A 26,086-nucleotide genomic window follows, 5' to 3' on the forward strand; every position below is an offset into this window, starting at 1 on the left:
TGACTTGCAAAACACAGAAAACGAAAACAAAAGGATTAATATACAAAAAATACACAAACTGGCTCAAAAAATAACATCAGAAACATTCAAAATGAAAGAAAAATATACAAAACAAAAATACGCAAACAGAAAGAAAAATACACACTTCTATAAAGATCAGTATTACTGCTTTTTCCCCGTAAATATTACTAGTTTTTTAATTTTTAATTGTAGTATTCTGACACTTTTTCTTGTGCCAGTTTCTCATAATATGACATGTTTTTTCTTATAAACGTAGATTTTCACAACCGTCCCCTGGAGTTTATCATTTTGCTGCGGGTATCATACATGTGATTTACACCTTATTTGATACAATACCTTATTTTGACAGTGACAGGAAGCCCCGCGTTAGCAGGGCATCAAAAAATTGTTAATTCATCATATTGTTCCTCTCCACGGAAATCTTTAGTAAAAGGCGAAAAATTTATTCGATATGAAGAGAAACATGATTTTGTAATGTTACATAGAACTCAGAGGACCTGATTCTCACACACACACATATCACTCACGGTTGGACTCAATGTTTACTTGTTCTCACTTTGATCCTGATCAATACAATCCATACATTTAACACTCACATCTATATTAGTTTGTTTAGTATCTTTATTTTATAAAGTTAGGGTGAAAAACACGATCGTGCGTCTCCTCCGCACTTCCGGGTTGTTTGACCATTCCTCTTCCAATTGGCTACTTCTGACTATCTGTCCTCCCATTGGCTGTTTACAGCGTGCGTCAGAGTTGTGAATAAACTCCTTTATTTCTATCAGTGCTGCTGTGGGATGAGCATATTTGACACAAAGGACGTTATTTAAAGGAGTTTTAGGTGAACTTCTCTGCATCTGAAGGAAAAATGAAAGGATGAAAAGTGGAAAGTTGCAGTTTTAACTCGATTTTTTCAGGTGGCGCCAGAGAGCAACCTTATAGGAGACGAATAGAGAATTTGAATTAGAATTCAGCAGTCTTCAGAAAAACAGAACAAACAACACTCAATAGTCCAACTAATCAACAGAAAGGGTGTAGTTTGAAGCAAACGTTTATATACACATCTACCCCATCACAACAAACTAAACAAGGCTCTCAAGATAATATATATTTTGATAATTAGGCAACTGTTACTAACTTTACAATACACATTCAATATATATTCTGCACAAAGTTCTATACATACAGTTTATACGTGCACATCAAACATATTTAAATATACGTTTACACATTTACACACATAAATAATATAATACCTTTTAATATGTACTACACAAATTTCATCAATTACATTTTAAATGTAAAATATGGTGTGGTAATATTTCAATAAATTATATTCTCTAACACAATATATACTATTTACTTCACAAATGTAATGAATTAAACTTCAAATGGAAAAAATGATGTGGCAATATTAGCATAATAATGATAATTGTATTCAATTATATTCCCCGACGATATTCAACATCATATACATGCATTTCTATGTGACGTATTCTGTCCACAATAACAAACATTGGCGGTGATGCATCAAAGTGAATGCTAGTCGCCATTAAAACAAAAATCCCCGAAGAAGAAGAAGAAGTAGAAAAACCGTAGAAGAAGAAACTGCTGTGTTTGGGCAGCAGAAGCAAGATGGCGGCCTCCAAGGTGAAGCAGGACATGCCTCCTCCGGGTGGATACGCTGCCTTTGATTACAAGAGGAATCTCCCTAAACGAGGACTCTCCGGTACATGTTGTTAACCTCCTCATACACAGCGAAACGTTCCCCCAAAAAACAGCCTTTAAAATACACGTTTTCTTAGTTTACGGCCACTGGTGCTAATGCGTTAGCCGCTGCGGTGCAGAACGAAGCCTAAAAAACCCAACGACTTTCAGCCTTTAATGCATGAGTTTACCAAGTTTACAGCAGATATAGAAGTTTTAATTCGTCCTAAATGTTCGAGAGGTGTCATTAACATTGATTAAAGCTTTCTTTAGGTTCCAATAGGTCATAATAGTGACCTCACTGCTAACACACTGTATACACTGATGCACCCTTATCGACAGTTGTCAAAATATTGTCATTTATTATGTTGTGTGCATTTAGTAACATACAACAAACTAACTTATCACCAGTAGAAATACTACAGAGACCTGCACACTGAGTATTTAGAATAATGACCAATCCGAACATTAACACTGGAAATAAGGAAGAGTTTTGTTATTTTGTGTATTATTGTTGTTGCTTTTCTGTGTTTGCAGTTTTATATATACTATACTATACTATACTATACTATACTATATATATATATATATATATATATATATATATATATATATATTTCGTTCTTGTTTTGTGGCTTTTTGGAGGTGTGCATGTTTTCTGTTATTTGTGTATTTTTTTTAATTTTTTTTTTTTACTAGTTCAGTCTTTTTGTGTATCTTTTTGATTGTGTGTACTTTTCTTTTATTTTCTCTGTGTGTGTTTCCGGAGTGTTATGTATTTTTATTGTACAGTTTTCTTTTCTTTTTCTTGTTTTTATGAGTTATGTAAATGTTTTTTTCTGTTATTTCTGTGTTTTTTTTTTTTTTTTTTTTTTTTTTTTTTTTTAAGGAGTTAGATTTTTTTTTTGTATCTTTTTAATTTTTTGTATTTTTCTGTGTGTGTGTGATTGAGTGAGTTTTTTGTATTTTTCTTGTTTATATTGTGTAGTTTTCTGTTGTTCTTGTTTTTGTGTGTTTTTGGAGTTTTTGTGTATTTTTTAGAGTTATTTCTGTATATTTTTTAGGTGTTTTTTAGTAGTTTGTTCTTTTTGTGTTTTTTTTTTGGTCTTGTGTATTTTCCTCTCATTTTGTGTGTGTGTGTTTCTGGAGTTTTGTGCATTTTTCTTGTTTATATTGTATAGTTTTATGTTGTTTTTTTATTTGGTGTATTTTTGGAGTTATTGTGTAAATTTTTTCAGTTATTTCTGTGTATTTTTGGAGTTGTTTTTTGTTTTTATTTTCCTCGAGCCAAGTTGTGTATTTACTTTGAGGACCACAAAAACAAGAAGATTAACAAACGTGTTTCATTCGTGTATTGCTTTGTTTTGCATAAATATGATATTGCTTTTAAACTTAAGCTGTTCGCTTTATTACGTTACTGCAAAACAGTCGACGTGGACACGTTAACTTGTTTAAATGCCAACATTCTTAGCCCATAAACACACATTTCTTTTCTAAACTGAACGCTAAATCTCATCATAAATCCTATGTAAGAAGTGTTTCAAAGTAATAGAATAATGTAATTTAATTGTTCAGTTTGTGCTCTCATCACTACTTCCTTTCCCAACAGGATACAGTATGTTTGGTATTGGCATTGGGATCATGGTGTTTGGCTACTACAGGCTGTTTATGTGGAACAGAGAGAGAAGGTGAGAGAAGCATCCACTGATTCATTCACTGAGGATTAGTTAGTGTTCATGTGTGTGTTATTGTGTGTGTTTCAGGCGCATGCAGATCGAAGAGCTGGAAGCCAGGATAGCGATGATGCCTTTGATCCTGGCAGAACAAGACCGAAGGTTTGGAATCTTAAGAAACATGAAGAAAACGGGATGTTTTTAGGTTGTGTCATAGAATTAAACGTGTTTTTATTCTTTCTTTTCTCTCAGGGCGTTACGAATGCTGAGGGAAAACCTGGAGGAGGAGGCCATTCTCATGAAGGACGTTCCTGGGTGGAAGGTGAGAACTTTACAACAGAGACGGACAACTGTTATCAACGGGGGCGGAGCCAAAAACATGTGATTGTACCTGATCTGAGGGTCACATAATCAACATTAGTGTCAGCAATAGAATAAAGACCAATCAGAGCTTTATTATTATTGTTTCTGTTGTTGATTATGTGTTCTTGGTTGGGTTGTCACGATATTAGAATTTCAAAGTCGATATCGATGCTCGGGGGGGTGTGGCTGACTCATGTTTTCACGGAGCGCCGCTGCGCTTGACGAGAAACAGACGGAGTTTTACAGACACAGCAAAGTTAAACGGGCACTGATGGCTCTGTGTTTAAGAGTCAGTGATGATTTGCGCAGATTTTTTTTTGGCAATTATAGACAGTGTTTGATGTGTTTTAGGCAGTGTTCAATGCAACAAGGGCAGGAGGGGGAGGGCGGGGCACCTCATCAGTGGTCCCCGGAGCATTTCCGCATAAAAAAACATTCCTTGCCTCACAGTGACGGCATTTCATGTTGATTCTGTCCATTTCCATATTTAACAGTTTTCATTGCTCGATACCGTGATTTAAAGGGCCCTATTAGTGTTCAGTTGCAGCTGAGGGGAGGGGCTGGACGTGTTTCTGTTTGTGTCTGCAGCAGCGAATAAAGTTGTATCAGTTGAAACAGGCGAGGGAAATAAACTGGAGATGAACCATAGATACATTAAGAGTTGAACACGGCGCTGTTAGTATCGATACTTTTGCAGGTGGGTATTGTATCCGATACTCATTTTTTGGTATTGATACTTTATTTGGTGTCGAGATATAATTTAGTGAATTTGTCTTATTTTGTGCGTTTTTTGTGTCATTTGTTAGTTTTTATTGTTGTTTTGAATACATTTATGTGATTGCCATCGATTTTTGTAGCAATCTTGTGTTTTTTGTATCATTAAGTTAATTTTTTCTCTTATTTTATGTGTTTTTGGACACATTTTGTCATTTTTCATATCATTTTGTTTATTTCTAGTTCTTTGTTTTTTTTGTTTTTTTTCGTCATTTAGTGTGTTTTTGTCATGTTTATGTGTTGTTGGTATCATTAAGTAAATTTATACATCATTTTATCTACTTTTGGTGTCATTTAGTTACATTTTCTCTCATTTTGTGTGTTTCTTGTTGTCTTTTGTTTTTGTTTTTTCGTTGTTTTTTGTGTTTTTTCCCTGTTTTTTGTTGTCATCTTGTTAATATTTTTATTTTTGTGTTTTTGGACACATTTTGTGTGTTTTTGTTGTTTGCGGGTTCTTGGTATCATTTAGCAAATATTTCTCTAAATTTGCGTGTTTTTAATGTCATTTTCTGTATGTTTGCTTGTTTTCATTGTTTTGTATATTTTTTTGTTATTTTCTGTCTTCTTGTGTATTTTGTGTATTTTTTGCTGTAACTTTAAAAAATGCATTTAATGCGGGTTAAAATTATTATCTGTTTTAATGAGATAATGTGTGTGACAGCTGTAATTTTATATGTATTTTTCTGTTTTTTTTTTGTCTTATTTGTTTTTCTTGGTATTTTGTATATTTTGTTGTCATTTTGTGTAGTTTGTTCTCTTTTTGTTGTAATTTCAATGCATTTCTGATATTTTTGTTGTCTTTTCCTTTTCTGTAACATTTTGTTGTTTTTTTGTATTTTTGATGTGGTTTTGTGTATTTTTGCTCTCGTTTTATATGCGTTTCTAATGTTTTTGTTCACGTGTGTGTGTGTGTGTGTGTGTGTGTGTGTGTGTGTGTGTGTGTGTGTGTGTGTGTGTGTGTGTGTGTGTGTGTGTGTGTGTGTGTGTGTGTGTGGTGTGTGTGTGTGTGTGTGTGTGTGTGTGTGGTGTGTGTGTGTGTGTGTGTGTGTGTGTGTGTGTGTGTGTGCGTGCGTGCGTGCGTGCGTGCGTGTGTGTGTGTGTATCTGTAATAATATTTTTTTTGTCATTTTGTAGATTTAAAACGTCAAATTATAGTGGACGCCATGTCTGAAGAAAATGTAAAATGTTTTACTCTTAATGGTCCAAACATTGGAGATTCTCAGTATTAAATGCATCGTATAGTGTGGTAGTTAGTGACTGTATGAAAACCATAATGTGAATATGATGTGCGGTTCCCTGCAGGTGGGGGAGAGCTGCTTCCACACGGACCGCTGGGTCCAGCCTATGTCAGAGGAGCTCTTTAACCTTCGACCCCGGGAGCAGCTCCTGCACGAGCGCTTTGGCTTCCTGTGGTACGTGTGATACGTGTGAGCACCAACAACCTCCAGCCTGTAAATGATCATTAAACTATTCCCTGTTTTACAAACCTCATCCTGGTTTATGTCTTTATTTTAAATTTTTTACTTTAAATTAAATGACTCTATTTCAGAGAATGTACCTAAAGGTGGTTGAACACAGACATGAACATTGTGAAATAAAGGGGGAACTTTTTGGTACCATCCATAAAGTCAGCAAAATGATTGTCCATTGTTCTATGTATGTGTGATAACCACATTTATTTATTCATCTGAATAATATCCATTGTGTTCAGGAAGTTTACTATTATTTGGGCCATCGTATATATAGTCATCTTAAAGATGTAAATCCTTGTTTTAATCAGAAATTAAAATGGGTTAAAAGTGACCAAAAATGGTGGAAAAGGTAGTGAAATGGGATTTTAAAAAACACGTAAAATGGTTAAAAGTTGCAAATTAAAGTCCGCAAAAACGGACAGAAAAGTGGTCAATATTTGCTTAAAAGTGGCAGGAAAAAGTTCGGAATATACAGCCAGAAATTGTAAATGTGTTTAAATTTGCCAGAATAAGCATGACATATGGTGAAAGGAGGTTAATTACAAGTCTTTAGTGTATGAATAAGAAAAAATGCCACTGTTTACAAATTTACGCCACACTATAGCCTTACCTCTGTTTCAAGGCGTTGTAAATTTCTTCCACATTTTTTATGCCTTACTATAGCCTTTCCTCTGTTTTGGAGCATTTAAAATTGTTTTACCTGTTTTTATGCCTAACCATAGCCTTACCTTAGAAAAAAATGAGCAAAAACTTGTTTTTAAGGGTTCCATGGTGTAATGGTTAGCACTCTGGACTTTGAATCCAGTGATCTGAGTTCAAGTCTCAGTGGAACCTCATGATGTCTTTTCTTTTTATGCCTGATTATAGCCTTTTCTTTTATTTTGAGGCGTTTGAATATTTTCCTCCCGTTTTAATGCCTTACTATAGCTCTACCTCAGAACAAAAATGGCAAACAGCTGTTTCAAGGGTTCTATGGTGTAATGGTTAGCACTCTGGAGTTTGAATCCAATGATCTGAGATCAAGTCTCAGTGGAACCTCAAGAAAAAAATCCACTGTTTGTCGTTTTATGCCTTACCTGTGTTTTTTTGCCTGTTTTCATGCTTTACCATAGCCTTACCTTTGAATAAAATTGCAAATAAAGAAAGTCTACAGGGTTCCATGGTGTAATGGTTAGCACTCTGGACTCTGAATCCAGTGATCTGAGTTCAACTCTCAGTGGAACCTCATGATGTCAAGTACAAGTCCTTTATGTATGGATGAGGCAAAATTTGCTATGTTTGCTTTCTCATGCCTATAAACTATGGACTTTTCTTTCGTTTTGTTGCATTTACAATTTTTTCTCCCATTTTTATGCTTTACCATAGCCTTTCCTTCATTTTGGGGCGTATAAATTTTTTTTCGGACGTTTTATGCCTTACTATAGCCTTACCTCCGTTTTGGGTGTTAAAAATTTTTTCGACTTTTTATGCCTTACTATAGTCTTTCCTCTGTTTTGAGGCAATTGAAATTTTTCCGCCCGGTTTTATGCCTTACTATAGCCTTACTTCCGTTTTGAGGCAATTGAAATAATTTTTTCCTTTTTTATGCCTTATTATAGTCTTTTCTCTGTTTTGGGCTGTTAATAATGTTTTTGCCCATTTTTATGCCTTACTATAGCCTTACCTCAGTTTTGAGGCATTTGAAATTATTTCGCCCGTTTTTATGCCTTACTATAGCCTTTCCTTCATTTTGGGGCGTTTAAAACTTTTTCGCCCATTTTATGCCTTACTATAGCCTTTCCTTCATTTTGGGGCGTATAAAAAAATTTCGGACGTTTTATGCCTTACTATAGCCTTACCTCCGTTTTGAGGCAATTGAAATTATTTCGCCCGTTTATGTGCCTTACCATAGCCTTTTCTCTGTTTTGGGGCGTTTAAATATTTTTCACCCATTTCTATGCCTTACTATAGCCTTTCTTTCGTTTTGGGGGGTTAAAATTTTTTCTCCCATTTTTATGCCTTACTATAGCCTTTCCTCCGTTTTGGGGCTTTTAAAATTTTTCGCCCGTTTTTATGCCTTACTATAGCCTTACCTCTGTTTTGGGGTGTTTAAAAATTTTTCGATTTTTTTTTTTATGCCTTTCTGTAGACTTTTCTTTCGTTTTGTTGTGTTTACAATTTTTTCTCCAGTTTTTATGCTTTACCATAGCCTTTCCTCCAATTTGGGGCGTTTAAAGATTTTTCACCCATTTTTATGCCTTATAGCCTTACTTCCGTTTTGAGGCGTTTGAAATAATTTTTCCCGTTTTTATGCCTTACTATAGCCTTTTCCTCCAAATTGGGGCGTTTGAAAATTTTCCATTCGTTTTTATGCCTTACTATACCCTTGCCTCCGTTTTGAGGCGTTTAAACATTTTTTGCCCGTTTTATGCCTTACTATAGCCATACCTCCGTTTTGGGGTGTTTAAAAAATTTTCGACATTTTTTATGCCTTACTATAGACTTTTCTTGCGTTTTGTTGCGTTTACAATTTTTTCTCCAGTTTTTATGCTTTACCATAGCCTTTCCTCCAATTTGGGGCGTTTAAAGATTTTTCACCCGTTTTTATGCCTTACAGCCTTACTTCCGTTTTGGGGCGTTTAAAATTTTTTTGACTTTTTTTTTCATGCCTTAAGATAGACTTTCCTCCGTTTTGAGGTAATTGAAATTTGTCCGCCCAGTTTTATGCCTTACTATACCTTTGCCTCCGTTTTGAAGCGTTTGAATTTTTTTTGCCCGTTTTTATTCCTTACCATAGGCTTTTCTCCTATTTGGGGCATTTAAAATTTTTTCGCCCATTTTTTGCCTTACTATAGCCTTTCCTTCGTTTTGGGACGTTTAAAAAAAATGTCACCCGTTTTATGCCTTACTATAGCCTTTCCTTCATTTTGGGGCGTTTAAAATTTTTTCGCATGTTTTTATGCCTTGTAGCCTTTCTTCCGTTTTGGGGCGTTTAAAATTTTTTAGACTTTTTTCATGCCTTACGATAGCTTTTCCTCCGTTTTGAGGCAATTGAAATTTTTTTGCCCGTTTTTATGCCTTACTATACCCTTGCCTCCGTTTTGAAGCGTTTGAAATTTTTTTGCCCGTTTTATTCCTTCCCATAGCCTTTTCTCCTATTTGGGGCGTTTAAAATTTTTTCGCCCATTTTTATGCCTTACCATAGCCTTTCCTTCGTTTTGGGACGTTTAAAAAAAATTTCGCCCGTTTTATGCCCTACTATAGCCTTTCCTTCATTTTGGGGCATTTAAAATTTTTTCGCCCGTTTTATGCCTTATTATAGCCTTTCCTCCAAATTGGGGCATTTGAAAATTTTCCACCCGTTTTAATGCCTTACTATAGCCCTTTCTCTGTTTTGAGGCGCTCAAAATTTTTTCGCCCATTTTTATGCCTTATTGTAGCTTTTTCTCCAAATTGGGAAGTTGACTTTTTCTATGCCTTGCTATGGCCTTTCTTCCGTTGTGGGGTGTTTTTTTTTCAACTTTTTTATGTCTTATATAGCCTTACCTTTGAATAAAATTGCAAAAACAAAGGTCTTCAGGCTTCCATGGTGTAATGGTTGTAGTATGCCTTACAATAGCTCTACCTCAGAAAAAAAATTGCAAATATGTGCTGTCAAGGATTCCATGGTGTAAAGGTTAGCACTCTGGACTCTGAATCCAGTGATCTGAGTTCAAGTCTCAGTGGAACCTCATGGTATCAGTCACAGGACTTCAATTTCTGTGGAAATGCATCAAATATTTGTAAATTTTTTTTTTGTGGAAATTGTAAAAAAAATTATGCCATGCTATAGCCTTACTTTTGATTTTGGGTGATTTTAGTTTTTTGTCATTTTTTGTGCCTTACTGCTTTCTTAGCCCTGTTTAAGTATGTGCTTTATATTTGCAGTAGTTTTTAGGGTCTATTGATGGTCTTAACTCAATTTTTTTTTTTTTTAATTTTTAAAAAAATATGCCTTGCTAAAGCCTTACTTTTGATTTTGGGTGATTTTTGTTTTTTGTCATTTTTCGTGCCTTACTGCTTTCTTAGCCCTGTTGAAGTATGTGCATTATATTTGCAGTAGTTTTTAGGGTCTATTGATGGTCTTAACTCAATTTATTTTTTTTTATGAAATTTTTGAAAAAATATGCTTTGCTGTAGCCTGAATTAAAAAAAAAATATTCAAAGTTTATTCTTATGGGTTCCATGGTGTAATGGTTAGCACTCTGGACTCTGAATCCAGTGATCTGAGTTCAAGTCTCAGTGGAACCTCATGGTATCAGTAACAGGACTTTAATTTCTCTGGAAATATATCTAATATTTGTATTCCTTTTCACCATTTTGAGGCGTTGGAATTTTCTACACCTATTTCTATGCCTTACTAATGCCTTACCATTTTTTCGCCCAATTTTTTGCCTTACTATTGCCTTACCACCATTTTGAGGCGTTTGAAATTTTTTCACCCGTTTCTTTGCCTTACTGCTTTCTTAGCCCTGTTTAACGATATGCATTTTATTTGAAGAAGTTTTTAGGGTCTAATGATGGTCTTAACTCAATTTTTTTTTTTTTAGAAATTTTTGAAAAAATATGCCATGCTATAGCCTTACTTTTGATTTTGGGTGATTTTTGTTTTTTGTGCCTTACTGCTTTCTTAACCCTGTTTAAGTATGTGCATTGTATTTGCAGTAGTTTTTAGGGTGTAATGATGGTTCTAACTCAATTTTTTTTTTTTTTTGAATTTTTTGAAAATACTTGCCTTGCTAAAGCCTTACTTTTGATTTTGGGTTATTTTTTTTTTTTTTTTTTTTTTGTCATTTTTTTTGCCTTACTGCTTTCTTAGCCCTGTTTAAGTATGTACATTATATTTGCAGTAGTTTTTAGGGTCTAATGATGGTCTTAACTCAATTTTTTTTTTTTCGAAAATTTTTGAAAAAATATGCCATGCTATAGCATTACTTTTGATTTTGGGTGATTTTTGTTTTTTGTCATTTTTTTTTTTTCCTTACTGCTTTCTTAGCCCTGTTTAAGTATGTGCATTATATTTGCAGTAGTTTTTAGGTTCTAATGATGGTCCAAACTCAATTTTTTTTTTCAAAATTTTTGAAAAAATATGCCATGCAATAGCCTTACTTTTGATTTTGGGTGATTTTAGTTTTTTGTCATTTTTTGTGCCTTACTGCTTTCTTAGCCCTGTTTAAGTATGTGCTTTATATTTGCAGTAGTTTTTAGGGTCTATTGATGGTCTTAACTCAATTTTTTTTTTTTTTAATTTTTAAAAAAATATGCCTTGCTAAAGCCTTACTTTTGATTTTGGGTGATTTTTGTTTTTTGTCATTTTTCGTGCCTTACTGCTTTCTTAGCCCTGTTGAAGTATGTGCATTATATTTGCAGTAGTTTTTAGGGTCTATTGATGGTCTTAACTCAATTTATTTTTTTTATGAAATTTTTGAAAAAATATGCTTTGCTGTAGCCTGAATTAAAAAAAAAAATATTCAAAGTTTATTCTTATGGGTTCCATGGTGTAATGGTTAGCACTCTGGACTCTGAATCCAGTGATCTGAGTTCAAGTCTCAGTGGAACCTCATGGTATCAGTAACAGGACTTTAATTTCTCTGGAAATATATCTAATATTTGTATTCCTTTTCACCATTTTGAGGCGTTGGAATTTTCTACACCTATTTCTATGCCTTACTAATGCCTTACCATTTTTTCGCCCAATTTTTTGCCTTACTATTGCCTTACCACCATTTTGAGGCGTTTGAAATTTTTTCACCCGTTTCTTTGCCTTACTGCTTTCTTAGCCCTGTTTAACGATATGCATTTTATTTGAAGAAGTTTTTAGGGTCTAATGATGGTCTTAACTCAATTTTTTTTTTTTAGAAATTTTTGAAAAAATATGCCATGCTATAGCCTTACTTTTGATTTTGGGTGATTTTTGTTTTTTGTCATTTTTTGTGCCTTATTGCTTTCTTAGCCCTATTAAGTATGTGCATTATATTTGCAGTAGTTTTTAGGGTCTAATGATGGTCTTAACTCAATTTTTTTTTTTTCGAAATTTTTGAAAAAATATGCCATGCGATAGCCTTACTTTTGATTTTGGGTGATTTTAGTTTTTTGTCATTTTTTGTGCCTTACTGCTTTCTTAGCCCTTTTAAGTATGTGCATTATATTTGCAGTAGTTTTTAGGGTCTAATGATGGTCTTAACTCAATTTATTTTTTTTATGAAATTTTTGAAAAAATATGCTTTGCTGTTGCCTGAATTGAGAAAAAAAAAAATGCAAAGTTTATCCTTATAGGTTCCATGGTGTAATGGTTAGCACTCTGGACTCTGAATCCAGTGATCTGAGTTCAAGTCTCAGTGGAACCTCATGGTATCAGTCACAGGACTTTAATTTCTGTGGAAATACATCAAATATTTGTAATTTTTTTTTTTTTGGAAATTGTAAAAAAAATTATGCCATGCTATAGCCTTACTTTTGATTTTGGGTGATTTTTGTTTTTTGTCATTTTTTTTTTTCCTTACTGCTTTCTTAGCCCTGTTTAAGTATGTGCATTATATTTGCAGTAGTTTTTAGGTTCTAATGATGGTCCAAACTCAATTTTTTTTTTCAAAATTTTTGAAAAAATATGCCATGCAATAGCCTTACTTTTGATTTTGGGTGATTTTAGTTTTTTGTCATTTTTTGTGCCTTACTGCTTTCTTAGCCCTATTAAGTATGTGCATTATATTTGCAGTAGTTTTTAGGGTCTAATGATGGTCTTAACTCAATTTATTTTTTTTATGAAATTTTTGAAAAAATATGCTTTGCTGTAGCCTGAATTGAGAAAAAAAAAATTCAAAGTTTGTTCTTATGGGTTCCATGGTGTAATGGTTAGCACTCTGGACTCTGAATCCAGTGATCTGAGTTCAAGTCTCAGTGGAACCTCATGGTATCAGTCACAGGACTTTAATTTCTCTGGAAATATATCTAATATTTGTATTCCTTTTCACCATTTTGAGGCGTTGGAATTTTCTACACCTATTTCTATGCCTTACTAATGCATTACCATTTTTTCGCCCAATTTTTTGCCTTACTATTGCCTTACCACCATTTTTAGGCGTTTGAAATTTTTTCACCCGTTTCTTTGCCTTACTGCTTTCTTAGCCCTGTTTAACTATATGCATTTTATTTGAAGAAGTTTTTAGGGTCTAATGATGGTCTTAACTCAATTTTTTTTTTTAGAAATTTTTGAAAAAATATGCCATGCTATAGCCTTACTTTTGATTTTGGGTGATTTTTGTTTTTTGTGCCTTACTGCTTTCTTAACCCTGTTTAAGTATGTGCATTGTATTTGCAGTAGTTTTTAGGGTGTAATGATGGTTCTAACTCAATTTTTTTTTTTTTTTTTTTTTTTTTTTGAATTTTTTGAAAATACTTGCCTTGCTAAAGCCTTACTTTTGATTTTGGGTTATTTTTTTTTTTTTTTTTTTTTTTGTCATTTTTTGTGCCTTACTGCTTTCTTAGCCCTGTTTAAGTATGTGCATTATATTTGCAGTAGTTTTTAGGTTCTAATGATGGTCTTAACTCAATTTTTTCTTTTTCGAAAATTTTTGAAAAAATATGCCTTGCTAAAGTCTTACTTTTGATTTTGGGTGATTTTTGTTTTTTGTCATTTTTTGTGCCTTACTGCTTTCTTAGCCCTTTTAAGTATGTGCATTGTATTTGCAGTAGTTTTTAGGGTCTAATGATGGTCTTAACTCAATTTATTTTTTTTATGAAATTTTTGAAAAAATATGCCTTGCTGTTGCCTGAATTGAGAAAAAAAAAATGCAAAGTTTATCCTTATAGGTTCCATGGTGTAATGGTTAGCACTCTGGACTCTGAATCCAGTGATCTGAGTTCAAGTCTCAGTGGAACCTCATGGTATCAGTCACAGGACTTTAATTTCTGTGGAAATACATCAAATATTTGTAATTTTTTTTTTTTTGGAAATTGTAAAAAAAATTATGCCATGCTATAGCCTTACTTTTGATTTTGGGTGATTTTTGTTTTTTGTCATTTTTTTTTTTCCTTACTGCTTTCTTAGCCCTGTTTAAGTATGTGCATTTTATTTGAAGAAGTTGTTAGGGTCTAATGATGGTCTTAACTCATTTTTTTTTTTTTAGAAATTTTTGAAAAAATATGCCATGCTATAGCCTTACTTTTGACTTTGGGTGATTTTTGTTTTTTGTGCCTTACTGCTTTCTTAACCCTGTTTAAGTATGTGCATTGTATTTGCAGTAGTTTTTAGGGTGTAATGATGGTCTTAACTCAATTTTTTTTTTTTCGAAAATTTTTGAAAAAATATGCCTTGCTAAAGCCTTACTTTTGATTTTGGGTGATTTTTGTTTTTTGTCATTTTTTGTGCCTTTCTGCTTTCTTAGCCCTGTTTAAGTATGTGCATTATATTTGCAGTAGTTTTTAGGGTCTATTGATGGTCTTAACTCAATTTATTTTTTTTATGAAATTTTTGAAAAAATATGCTTTGCTGTAGCCTGAATTGAGAAAATAAAAAATTCAAAGGTTGTTCTTATGGGTTCCATGGTGTAATGGTTAGCACTCTGGACTCTGAATCCAGTGATCTGAGTTCAAGTCTCAGTGGAACCTCATGGTATCAGTCACAGGACTTTAATTTCTCTGGAAATATATCTAATATTTGTATTCCTTTTCACCATTTTGAGGCGTTGGAATTTTCTACACCTATTTCTATGCCTTACTAATGCCTTACCATTTTTTCGCCCAATTTTTTGCCTTACTATTGCCTTACCACCATTTTGAGGCGTTTGAAATTTTTTCACCCGTTTCTTTGCCTTACTGCTTTCCTAGCCCTGTTTAACTGTATGCATTTTATTTGAAGAAGTTTTTAGGGTCTAATGATGGTCTTAACTCAATTTTTTTTTTTTCGAAATTTTTGAAAAAATATGCCATGCTATAGCCTTACTTTTGATTTTGGGTGATTTTTGTTTTTTGTGCCTTACTGCTTTCTTAACCCTGTTTAAGTATGTGCATTGTATTTGCAGTAGTTTTTAGGGTGTAATGATGGTTCTAACTCAATTTTTTTTTTTTTTTTTTTGAATTTTTTGAAAATACTTGCCTTGCTAAAGCCTTACTTTTGATTTTGGGTGATTTTTGTTTTTTGTCATTTTTTTTTGCCTTACTGCTTTCTTAGCCCTGTTTAAGTATGTGCATTATATTTGCAGTAGTTTTTAGGTTCTAATGATGGTCTTAACTCAATTTTTTTTTTTCGAAAATTTTTGAAAAAATATGCCTTGCTAAAGCCTTACTTTTGATTTTGGGTGATTTTTGTTTTTTGTCATTTTTTGTGCCTTTCTGCTTTCTTAGCCCTGTTTAAGTATGTGCATTATATTTGCAGTAGTTTTTAGGGTCTATTGATGGTCTTAACTCAATTTTTTTTTTTTTTTAATTTTTGAAAAAATATGCCATGCTATAGCCTTACTTTTGATTTTGGGTGATTTTAGTTTTTTGTCATTTTTTGTGCCTTACTGCTTTCTTAACCCTGTTTAAGTATGTGCATTGTATTTGCAGTAGTTTTTAGGGTGTAATGATGGTTCTAACTCAATTTTTTTTTTTTTTTTGAATTTTTTGAAAATACTTGCCTTACTAAAACCTTACTTTTGATTTTGGGTGATTTTTTTTTTTTTTTTTTTTTTTTTTCATTTTTTGTGCCTTACTGCTTTCTTAGCCCTGTTTAAGTATGTGCATTATATTTGCAGTAGTTTTTAGGTTCTAATGGTGGTCTTAACTCAATTTTTTTTATTCCGAAAATTTTTGAAAAAATATGCCTTGCTAAAGCCTTACTTTTGATTTTGGGTGATTTTTGTTTTTTGTCATTTTTTGTGCCTTTCTGCTTTCTTAGCCCTGTTTAACTGTATGCATTTTATTTGAAGAAGTTTTTAGGGTCTAATGATGGTCTTAACTCAATTTTTTTTTTTTCGAAATTTTTGAAAAAATATGCCATGCTATAGCCTTACTTTTGATTTTGGGTGATTTTTGTTTTTTGTGCCTTACTGCTTTCTTAACTGTGTTTAAGTATGTGCATTGTATTTGCAGTAGTTTTTAGGGTGTAATGATGGTTCTAACTCAATTTTTTTTTTTTTTTTTTTGAATTTTTTGAAAATACTTGCCTTACTAAAACCTTACTTTTGATTTTGGGTGATTTTTTTTTTTTTTTTTTTTGTCATTTTTTGTGCCTTACTGCTTTCTTAGCCCTGTTTAAGTATGTGCATTATATTTGCAGTAGTTTTTAGGTTCTAATGGTGGTCTTAACTCAATTTTTTTTATTCCGAAAATTTTTGAAAAAATATGCCTTGCTAAAGCCTTACTTTTGATTTTGGGTGATTTTTGTTTTTTGTCATTTTTTGTGCCTTTCTGCTTTCTTAGCCCTGTTTAAGTATGTGCATTATATTTGCAGTAGTTTTTAGGGTCTATTGATGGTCTTAACTCAATTTTTTTTTTTTTTTAATTTTTGAAAAAATATGCCATGCTATAGCCTTACTTTTGATTTTGGGTGATTTTAGTTTTTTGTCATTTTTTGTGCCTTACTGCTTTCTTAGCCCTGTTTAAGTATGTGCATTATATTTGCAGTAGTTTTTAGGTTCTAATGATGGTCCAAACTCAATTTTTTTTTTCAAAATTTTTGAAAAAATATGCCATGCAATAGCCTTAATTTTGATTTTGGGTGATTTTAGTTTTTTGTCATTTTTTGTGCCTTACTGCTTTCTTAGCCCTTTTAAGTATGTGCATTATATTTGCAGTAGTTTTTAGGGTCTAATGATGGTCTTAACTCAATTTATTTTTTTTATGAAATTTTTGAAAAAATATGCTTTGCTATAGCCTGAATTGAGAAAAAAAAAAATGCAAAGTTTGTTCTTATGGGTTCCATGGTGTAATGGTTAGCACTCTGGACTCTGAATCCAGTGATCTGAGTTCAAGTCTCAGTGGAACCTCATTGTATCAGTCACAGGACTTTAATTTCTCTGGAAATATATCTAATATTTGTATTCCTTTTCACCATTTTGAGGCGTTGGAATTTTCTACACCTATTTCTATGCCTTACTAATGCCTTACCATTTTTTCGCCCAATTTTTTGCCTTACTATTGCCGTACCACCATTTTGAGGCGTTTGAAATTTTTTCACCCGTTTCTTTGCCTTACTGCTTTCTTAGCCCTGTTTAACTATATGCATTTTATTTGAAGTAGTTTTTAGGGTCTAATGATGGTCTTAACTCAATTTTTTTTTTTTCGAAATTTTTGAAAAAATATGCCATGCTATAGCCTTACTTTTGATTTTGGGTGATTTTAGTTTTTTGTCATTTTTTGTGCCTTTCTGCTTTCTTAGCCCTGTTTAAGTATGTGCATTATATTTGCAGTAGTTTTTAGGGTCTAATGATGGTCTTAACTCAATTTATTTTTTTTATTAAATTTTTGGAAAAAATCTGCCTTGCTGTAGCGTGAAATGAGAAAAAAAAAATGCAAAGTTTATCCTTATGGGTTCCATGGTGTACTGGTTAGCACTCTCGACTCTGAATCCAGTGATCTGAGTTCAACTCTCAGTGGAAACTCATGATGCGCATCATGCGCTTACAATTTTTCCCCCGTTTTTATGCTTTACCATAGCCTTTCCTCCACTTTGGGGCGTTTAAAGATTTTTCACCCGTTTTTATGCCTTATAGCCTTTCTTCCGTTTTGGGGCGCGTAAAATCTTTTTGACTTTTTTCATGCCTTACGATAGCTTTTGCTCCAATTTGGGGCATTTGAAAATTTTCCATCCGTTTTTATACCTTACCATAGCCTTTTCTCCTTTTTGGGGCATTTAAAAATTTTTCGCTCATTTTATGCCTTTCTATAGCCTTACTTCCGTTTTGAGTAATTTGAAATAATTTTTCCCATTTTTATGCTTTACTATAGCCTTTCCTCCAAATTGGGGCGTTTGAAAATTTTCCATCCGTTTTTTTTGCCTTACTATAGCTCTTTCTCCGTTTTGAGGCGTTTAAATTTTTTTCGCCTTTTTTATGCCTTGCTGTAGCCTTTCCTTCATTTTGGGGCATTTAAGTTTTTTTTCGCCCATTTATTGCCTTATTATAGCCTTTCCTAGGTTTTGAAGCGTTTGAAAATTTTCCGCCTTATTATAGCCTTTCCTCCAAATTGGGGCGTTTACATTTTTTTCGCCCGTTTTTATGCCTTACTATAGCCTTTTCTCTGTTTTGAGGCATTTGAAATTTTTTCGCCCGTTATTTTGCTTTCCTATAACTTTTCCTCCATATTGGGGTGTTTAAAATTTTTTCACTGGTCTTTACGCCTTATTGTAGCCTTACCTCTGTTTTGGGGTGTTTAAAATGTTTTCGACCTTTTTTTATGTTTTACTATAGCCTTTCCTCAGAAGAAAAATGGGAAACAATTAATCTTAAGGGTCTTTAGAGTTCCATGGTGTAATGTTAGCACTCTGGACACTGAATCCAGTGATGTGTTCAAGTCTCAGTAGAACCTCATGTCAATTACAAGTCTTTAGTGTATAGATGAGAAAAAAAATTCACTAGGTTTGCTTTTTTTTTTGTGCCATACTATAGCCTTACCTCTGTTTTGAACACAGCTTTTTCCATTTCCAATACTCAATGTTGCTGCCTTGAGTATTAGCCATCATTAATCCATTATCATGCACTCATTACTTATTTCATAATTAAAATGTTATGATTTGATCAAGTGATGTATTTTAAATTTTACAACTGAACAAAACAAATTAAAAGATTCTGAAAGGTATAAAAAAGCTGCTTTTATTGTGTAAAAATTTGTTTACATTAAACTCAAGTTTTATTTACAATAGAATAAACTGAGACTCTGAATCATAACCTTCATAAATTCATGTAATTTCCTCCCAAAGGAAACTTGGCTACAAGACTTAGAGCTTGACAAGTGTATTAATGTGATTTTTAACAAGTAATGGTTTTTATTAGTTTTTTTCACTAACCAGTGGATTACAGATTGAAAAAAAGCTACATTTAAATAAAGAAAATCAGAAAAACCCTATAACCTTTACTCTTAGTGCATAAATAATCACAGGTTTAACAATAAGATTAAACTTTGACCCTGAAAAATAACCTTAAATTAAAATTTATGGCATTAGATTCAGTCGATACATTCCAATACTGTTTTTTTTAATGTTAAATACATTAGAAAGGCCTTATTTAATCTGCATTTACTACAAGACATTTATTAATGTGGTTTTTTAACATTAATGGATTTGACAGGTAGTTTTAGTCAGTAACAGGCTTTAATACATTATCAACTTACCATAGACCTTAATCAACTTTGAGCCGCTTTTTGGATTCATTGAGTTGGACTTACAACACAAAAACATCTTTGTAAAATTTTATTGATTTATTAAAGATTTTTAGTTCCAGTTTAATGGAAAGTCCACTATTCACACACGTCCCATGGCTCCATCTTCAAAGTGTGCTTTAACACCAGCAGACGTGCTGCAGAGTCCTGTGGTTCTTATGGACCTGAGAAAACCACAAGGAATTCATTAGTCTTAAGTTTCATCTCAAGATGAAGAACCACTGGTCTGAACCTACTTCAGATCTGCTGAGTCAGGACCATCTCAGGCCATCTGTGAGGATTCACCAGTGATTACTCAGCATGTCACGTCACCCTAAAAAGACAAAAAGAGGAAAATTAACATCTTGAAACAATACATTTTTATTAAAAACCTCAGTCACTGCATGCAACACGACTCACTCACTACTCCCTTTGAAACTCACCACTGAACTGTGCAGGAGAAGCTAAAGCTAACCGCTAATCAGGAGCCATTTTAGGACCAATGCAAACAATGCTTCCTGTGATGGAGGCCAATGCGTTTTTTTTTTTGATTTAGTGGACTTGAGCACAATCCCCCCTCCCCCATTTAACAGGGACTGTCAGGAAGGAGTCTGATAGGTGGTGGAAGAGGCTGTGGCATGTTTGCAGGTGACATTAAAGCAGGAGAAGAACAACAGTCGAACTTTTCAGGAATTCATGGCAACAAAATGATCTGAGTTTGAAGGATGTGAGCAAAGCAAAAGGAGATTTTTACCTCACGTGCATTGGCCTACTTTCTCCACTTATGAGACCTAGGCAAGAGCAGCTTTCATCTCTGAGGAGCACCTGGGTGTGGACGCAACACTTCACTCTCCATGAGGACTTGTGGTAGTAGTAGGTAGCTGCCCTCTTGAATGTAATGAAGCGTTAACAGGCACCAGACACCCACCCACCCCCCTCAATATTTAATCCCACCAAGTCTTTTCCAAAGAGAATTCATTGGACTGGAAGCTTTTGGTCAACACTCTAAGATTTATGAGTCACTAGAGAGTTCTACATTCTTGCCGCCACAACCCCCAAAAAATATGGAGGATTCAAACGATTTCAGCGACTAGATAATGTGACTCTTGTGATTCGATTGCGCTGGAAGTTAAAATTTAAAAAATTAGACAGTTTCTCCAGATCTGTAAACTAACAATTTTTAAAGGTCATAATGTTGAAGTTTTACAAAAATAAAGTGACAAGAGCATCAAAATATGGTTACTTAAAATTATTTTTAATAGATTAAGAGAAATCATTCATTTTTTATATTTTGAGATTAAAGTCAATTTTAATAATCTAAATTTAATATTTTAAGATTAAGTACAATGCATATATATTTTTTAAATGGTTACATATTTAGAAAATAAGTATACTTTTATAAGACTTAATTACAATATTTTGTCTTATTTTATGACAAAGACGTAACTCCACTGGGTTTAACTTGTTAAAAGATGTTTAGCCACACTGAACCCGGTCAGCACGTCACCAGTGCAATGAAGAGCATAAAGCACAACTTAACTAGTTTTCTGAAGTCACGTCAAGTTCAAATGCACCTTTAGGGTCTTTCAGCCAAAACGATCATACGCTACGCAATTGAGTTTCTTTTCCATCTTTAATTTATAAGATATTATAGACTTAAGAGTTAAACTCATCTGGTAGTTCTTTTTTTTAGAAGGCAAAAGGAAGGTCAAGATTATTTTCCACAGTCTGTTTAATAGGCTCCATGAAGCCAAACGGACAAAGAAAAAAAAGGTTGATCATACAAATACAAAACTGTATCCCTTGGTGATGACGTTATCGGTGGGGAAACTAAGTTACAGGCTTTCAAGTCAAATTGCGAGCACGATTAGTCCATTAACAGCACATTTTAATTAACAAAAAATGCAGATGTTGAGCAGAGCACAGAAGTAATGATACCTTTGGACTGACTGGTGCAATTTTGCAACTTCATGAACAGCCGGCCAACTTCAGGTGTGTAGTTCACCAGTCTGAAAGGAATTCACTTTTTTTGGGAAATTGAACATACAGGAGCCTTTTAGACTACACTAAAGTGTACACTAGTAAAAAAAAAAAAGGAGCATAAAATTGCCACAAAAAAGGTGTTTTTCTTTTGGAGGAAAAGTCTCTTCCCTCTCAGTTTAAAAGCTGGCAGGAGGTAGGTCAGTCATAAAAAAACTGAGAGAGGAAATTAACCAAAACAAGCCCCGTCAGATTAACAAAAACAAAAATAAAGTATCAAAGTAGGAAACACTGACGTTTGGACAAAGTTCAGAGCAAAGATGGTGGGCGTGGCCTGTTCAAAAAGCCACGAGACGAACAAGGACTGTACAGTAACCAGGTCACACCGTTTACTCGAGGAATCAAAAGCAGCCAATCAGAAGGTATGGAGCGGTAATTTTAACATGGTTTTTCTTTATACGTGAGAGGAATGACCAGAACTCATGGCTACATTCTTTTTTAAGATGCTGAGCTACAACAACAAAACTACAAAACTAAAGTCAGCAATAATAAACACGTGGACATTTTTTTTCTCTTGAGGATCTTTGAAATACAGCCAGCCAAGTGATGATCTTGAATCAGGGGGAGATGTTTACTCGTGTGCAGCTGAGGATAAGAAGTGGGCACACAGGTAAAGACACGGCAAAGTTTTTCCAACACTAAAGTTTCACACAAATTTACCCCCACCCCATAAAAATTTAGGAACTCCCCGCCCCCTCCTCCCTTCACTGTGTTTGTTGATCAAAAGGAGCTCCATCATCAGCTGAGATATGAGTCACAGTAGGACTGAGAGACGAGGAGGCGCCAACAGTGCGTACGACCAATCATATGTTGGGGCTGTTCTAAACCCTAACCAGTTCACTCAATCCAGGGGTGTCAAACTTTAGTTCAGGGGCCAAATACAGACCAGTTTGAGCTTAAATGGCCCACAGATTTTATGCTTAGAGTAATTTCAACTAATCCATGAATAAATTATACATGAATAAATAATATATGAATAAATGATGAGGATATCAGTCTTTGCAGTAATTGTTTTAAATTTGGAAACATTTAGCAGAATAAATTTAGGAAAACGGCAATTCTTTTAACAATTTCTGAAGGACTGATGTCATGCAATAACAATGCTGCAAATATTAGATTAATTGATTTTTTGCATTTACAAATTAGCTGGTAATGTAAGCAACGTTTCTGTTTTGTCATTTCAGCTTTGAGTGGGCCAAGTTTGATGCTTTAAGGACAGATTCGGCCCCCGGGCCTCAAGTTTGACACATGTGACTTAATCCATGCAGTGTTCAAATGTGAAGTGTTTAAAATTATTTGACAGCCCCAACATAAGCCTAAAAGCACTCATGTATATGCAACTTTCTACTTACCATTATAATTGTCGTATCCATCGCGGTAGGAGCGATCGTATCCTTGACTCCTATAATCAGAATTAAAGGTTATTCATGCATGTGTCTGATCGGATGAACAGAAATCTAAATAAAGTCTTGGCTTACCTGCTGTCTCTGCTGTAGCCGCCGGAGGAATATCCGCCGCTCCTGTATCCGCCTCCACCAAAGCTTCTCTGCTCGCTGTTATAGCTTCTGTCGCCACCATAGCTTCTGTCGCCACCACCATAGCCTCTCTCACAATTGTATCCACCTGGAAGAAAAGAGAAAATGATCAAATCCAGACTTTGATCATACGTCAGAAGTCTGTAGTGGGGGCTTAAGTAGAGTTGTCAATTGTGTCCAAATGAGTCTGTTTGAAGGTTAGATGTACATCCCTTTTGTACATACTCTATGTTATAAGGGGTATAAATAAAATAGTGTGCGATTATCCAGATTTAATTCTATGGGACGTGCACATGATAAATGCAATTTTTTACTCATTGTTATGATTTTTGTAATGTTATTTGGAGTCGTGTATTTTTGCAGTCATTTTTTGTTGTTATTGTAGTGTGATTCGAGAGTCATTTTGTGTATGTTTTTTGCATTTGTGTTCATCTTAAGTGTATTTTTTTGTATAATTTAGTTTTGCTCCACACATTCAGACTTCCTTTGCTTAAACAGATGTGCAGATTGAAGTGAATTAGGAAGAGCTAGGCCTCCCACCTCTACCTCCACGGGATCCAAATCTGCTGCCGCCTCTTGATCCAGAGTTGTACCCCCCTCTGCGCCCGCTTTTTCCTGCTTCATCGACACGGATGGCACGGCCATCGAGAGTCTGAAAACAAATGTAATTATTTTTTAAAAAGCTCAATTTTTCACAGATGTTAGTTATTTTAATGTTTGCAACATTGTTACCTTTCCATTCATAGCCTCCATGGCGTCTTTAGCATCTTCCTTGCAGTCAAATTTCACAAACCCAAAGCCACGAGATTTCCCAGTCTCTTTGTCTCTGATCACGTCAACTGGAGGAAAAAATTAAAATACAGAAGTCCCTCGTTATTCGCGGGGTTACGTTTTAAATAACCTGCAATAGGCAAAATCCACAAAGCAGTCAGCCTTATTTTTTGTATTTATACATGTTTTAAGGCTGTTAATTTTGAGAAGTCTATAAAGACAAGGATAGCATTAGCTGCTAATCACCAGCTTTTTGTTTTTGAGAGGAGAAAAGGGAGAACAGCTCCGCATTTCCACAAACAGTGAATTTTAGAGTTAAATGTGTCGCTGGTGGGCGAATGCAGCGGTGAAAACATTAAGCACGTGAAACTCAATATAGTGAGGACTACTGTATACAAAAAAACATTATTAGAATAACTAAAAAAAAAGGGGGGAATTTATTGGAATAAATCAGATGAAAGTAAATTTAATTGATAATTTACATATTTAAATATTAATTTTTATTCAAAGTAAAAAATAAAGTGCTGTAAATTTTCAGTCAGAAACTTTCAAAGGGAATTGAAGAGAAATGTTTAGCGATGATGTTAAATATAGTTTTGGAAACTAGTCCAGCATAATTTTTGTTAATTTTAGTTAAGCAATAAGTTATATTTAACGGACCCGAAATTTATTTACTGTGGTCAATATACATTTAATTTTCTTAATTTTGATTGTTTTTGGGCCTTCAGCGTCTTTGGTTGCTGTAACATGTCAATTTAGATGAAATTTTTTTTAAATTAAATTGTGTTAAAATTGTTGGAGAAATATATATCTAAAACATCTGCACGAATTAATCGTAAATAGCATAGATTGTTAATTTTAGAAATATCCTGGCCTTCTCCTTCTCCAGTTATTGTCCGGGCTTTGAAGGCCTAAAGCCGGGTTCTGGTGGACTGGACTTACCCTTCTCGAGGACTCCGTATTTGCCGAAGGCGGAGGCCAAAGAATCCTCATTGGTCTCGAAGCTCAGACCTCCGATGAACAGCTTTCCTTCGTCACCCATGTTTAATGTAACTGTAGGTAAACGAAAGCAAAAAAAAAAAACCGCGGCCGTTAGCATTAGCCACCATGCGGTTATGAAAGCTAAAAGTGGGTCAAAGCAGCCAGGTAAGAAAAGAAAGCCATTGTAAGAAAAAAGTAGAAACTCCGAAACAATATATATGTTTAACGAAAATGCAATTGTTTTTGGCAACAAATTGAGGCAAAACGTCGAGGTTTTTGCCGACAGAGAAAGCCTGAGGCCTGTGAACGTGGTGCGTCGTTTTTCTCTCGGCGCCATTTTGTAGAAGCTCCGCACTTTGTTTGCTGCAGCGCGGCCTCCTTCACACTTCGCACCCACGACACGGCTTCAAAAAACACGGCTTTATCACCACACCACGCATTAAACACGAGTAACAAACACACGCGGCACCATATCTGAAGATGTGTGAAAACATTACAAGCAGATATCGAGGATTTTAATGATTTAAATTACACTTAAAAATGTAAGATACACATTGTAAAGCTAGAAAACGCGTGTAATGTGTAATACGCGATTAAAACAGGCGGTGAGCGTTTGTTGAATCATTTGTGTGATTGTGTGTGGGCTTGGTTTACCTTGCGTCTCCGGTCACAAACAAACTGAAGCTCCGCTGAGGATCGAATGAGGAGGAGAGAAAGAATCCGGTCGCTTTTGAGTGCTCACGGCGCTTCTTCTTCGGCTGTTGGGAGGACACGGAACCACAGCGACACCACCGGCCACAGAACACTACTACCGCTGTGATCAGGAACAGCGGTTAGAAAATTACAGAAAAACGTACAAAAAATATAACAAAAAAAAAAACAAAACATATAAAACCACGACGGAAAGACACAAAAAATATATCCTATCCACTTCAACACTTATTAGATGGTTTTTAACGTTATTGGAAGTACTGTATTGAACCATGCGAGCTTTATCAGTGCATTCACAGAGCTTCGTAATGGAAAAAAAAAAAAAAAACGATTTATTCATAACATAGGTATGTATTTTATTCGGACACACACGTAAGGGCTGATTTATTAGTTTTTAATTACTAGTGCAGTGCCCGTAGGAAGTATGTCTTGCTATAGACAAATGGGAGATTAAGTATCTTTTTCATAGATGGTTTACATGGGAGCTTTAATTCAGAATTAAAATTATAGATAGATAGATAATTTATATTTTACTCAACTAGTTTATCATTGTAACACCTTTTTTATCCCAGTTTTTACCCACAATACAATAATTGTTAGTTTTACCAAAGAAATTATGTAATGATAGTAATAGAGCAAAACAAAACAAAATGAAATGAAATTAATCAATGTCTAAAGAGTTAAA

General features: G+C 34.2%; 2 protein-coding genes and 11 non-coding genes across 14 annotated transcripts; 11 read left to right on the forward strand and 2 right to left on the reverse strand.

Moving 5' to 3' along the window:
• Nucleotides 1-378: 378 nt before the first annotated feature.
• LOC114459754 (U5 spliceosomal RNA) lies at nt 379-490 on the reverse strand. The gene has a single exon (XR_003673454.1). It is a non-coding gene; the product is annotated as a U5 spliceosomal RNA (small nuclear RNA).
• Nucleotides 491-1,598: 1,108 nt separating this feature from the next.
• LOC114459744 (NADH dehydrogenase [ubiquinone] 1 alpha subcomplex subunit 13-like) lies at nt 1,599-6,029 on the forward strand. The gene is made up of 5 exons (XM_028441904.1): nt 1,599-1,750; nt 3,338-3,416; nt 3,492-3,563; nt 3,654-3,723; nt 5,841-6,029. The coding sequence occupies exons 1-5, from the start codon at nt 1,657-1,659 to the stop codon at nt 5,958-5,960; spliced, it is 435 nt and encodes a 144-aa protein (XP_028297705.1). The 5' UTR covers nt 1,599-1,656; the 3' UTR covers nt 5,961-6,029.
• Nucleotides 6,030-6,772: 743 nt separating this feature from the next.
• Nucleotides 6,773-6,844, forward strand: trnaq-uug (transfer RNA glutamine (anticodon UUG)). Its single transcript has one exon. It is a non-coding gene; the product is annotated as a tRNA-Gln (tRNA).
• A 319-nt stretch (nt 6,845-7,163) lies between these two features.
• On the forward strand, nt 7,164-7,235 carry trnaq-cug (transfer RNA glutamine (anticodon CUG)). Its single transcript has one exon. It is a non-coding gene; the product is annotated as a tRNA-Gln (tRNA).
• Nucleotides 7,236-9,648: 2,413 nt separating this feature from the next.
• Nucleotides 9,649-9,720, forward strand: trnaq-cug (transfer RNA glutamine (anticodon CUG)). The gene has a single exon. It is a non-coding gene; the product is annotated as a tRNA-Gln (tRNA).
• A 487-nt stretch (nt 9,721-10,207) lies between these two features.
• Nucleotides 10,208-10,279, forward strand: trnaq-cug (transfer RNA glutamine (anticodon CUG)). The gene has a single exon. It is a non-coding gene; the product is annotated as a tRNA-Gln (tRNA).
• Nucleotides 10,280-11,517: 1,238 nt separating this feature from the next.
• trnaq-cug (transfer RNA glutamine (anticodon CUG)) lies at nt 11,518-11,589 on the forward strand. The gene has a single exon. It is a non-coding gene; the product is annotated as a tRNA-Gln (tRNA).
• Nucleotides 11,590-12,303: 714 nt separating this feature from the next.
• On the forward strand, nt 12,304-12,375 carry trnaq-cug (transfer RNA glutamine (anticodon CUG)). The gene has a single exon. It is a non-coding gene; the product is annotated as a tRNA-Gln (tRNA).
• A 487-nt stretch (nt 12,376-12,862) lies between these two features.
• trnaq-cug (transfer RNA glutamine (anticodon CUG)) lies at nt 12,863-12,934 on the forward strand. The gene has a single exon. It is a non-coding gene; the product is annotated as a tRNA-Gln (tRNA).
• Nucleotides 12,935-13,836: 902 nt separating this feature from the next.
• On the forward strand, nt 13,837-13,908 carry trnaq-cug (transfer RNA glutamine (anticodon CUG)). The gene has a single exon. It is a non-coding gene; the product is annotated as a tRNA-Gln (tRNA).
• Nucleotides 13,909-14,563: 655 nt separating this feature from the next.
• On the forward strand, nt 14,564-14,635 carry trnaq-cug (transfer RNA glutamine (anticodon CUG)). Its single transcript has one exon. It is a non-coding gene; the product is annotated as a tRNA-Gln (tRNA).
• A 2,288-nt stretch (nt 14,636-16,923) lies between these two features.
• trnaq-cug (transfer RNA glutamine (anticodon CUG)) lies at nt 16,924-16,995 on the forward strand. The gene has a single exon. It is a non-coding gene; the product is annotated as a tRNA-Gln (tRNA).
• A 4,082-nt stretch (nt 16,996-21,077) lies between these two features.
• LOC114459750 (cold-inducible RNA-binding protein B-like) lies at nt 21,078-25,478 on the reverse strand. 2 transcript variants are annotated; one of them, XM_028441911.1, is made up of 7 exons: nt 25,345-25,478; nt 24,652-24,762; nt 23,671-23,777; nt 23,485-23,590; nt 22,882-23,026; nt 22,756-22,805; nt 21,078-21,988 (listed from the first exon to the last, which is right to left on the reverse strand). In XM_028441911.1, exons 2-7 carry the CDS (start codon nt 24,749-24,751, stop codon nt 21,975-21,977), a joined length of 522 nt encoding a protein of 173 aa, XP_028297712.1. In that variant the 5' UTR covers nt 24,752-24,762; nt 25,345-25,478; the 3' UTR covers nt 21,078-21,974. The 2 variants fall into 2 exon arrangements, with proteins under 2 accessions (XP_028297712.1, XP_028297710.1); XM_028441909.1 differs by having other exon boundaries at nt 23,479-23,590.
• Nucleotides 25,479-26,086: the final 608 nt, after the last annotated feature.

Source organism: Gouania willdenowi, unplaced genomic scaffold (genome assembly GCF_900634775.1).
Source record: "Gouania willdenowi unplaced genomic scaffold, fGouWil2.1 scaffold_340_arrow_ctg1, whole genome shotgun sequence".
NCBI classification, from domain to species: Eukaryota; Metazoa; Chordata; class Actinopteri; order Blenniiformes; family Gobiesocidae; genus Gouania; species Gouania willdenowi.

Coding starts and splice junctions, on each gene's coding strand:
- LOC114459750 (XM_028441909.1), bottom strand. CDS start 24,751: ATGGGTGACGAAGGAAAGCTGTTCATCGGAGGTCTGAGCTTCGAGACC. Junction 23,778..24,651: donor ATACGGAGTCCTCGAGAAGG/GTAAGTCCAGTC, acceptor TTTTTCCTCCAG/TTGACGTGATCAGAGACAAA. Junction 23,591..23,670: donor TGGAGGCTATGAATGGAAAG/GTAACAATGTTG, acceptor ATTTGTTTTCAG/ACTCTCGATGGCCGTGCCAT.
- LOC114459744 (XM_028441904.1), top strand. CDS start 1,657: ATGGCGGCCTCCAAGGTGAAGCAGGACATGCCTCCTCCGGGTGGATAC. Junction 1,751..3,337: donor CCCTAAACGAGGACTCTCCG/GTACATGTTGTT, acceptor CTTTCCCAACAG/GATACAGTATGTTTGGTATT. Junction 3,564..3,653: donor CTGGCAGAACAAGACCGAAG/GTTTGGAATCTT, acceptor CTTTTCTCTCAG/GGCGTTACGAATGCTGAGGG.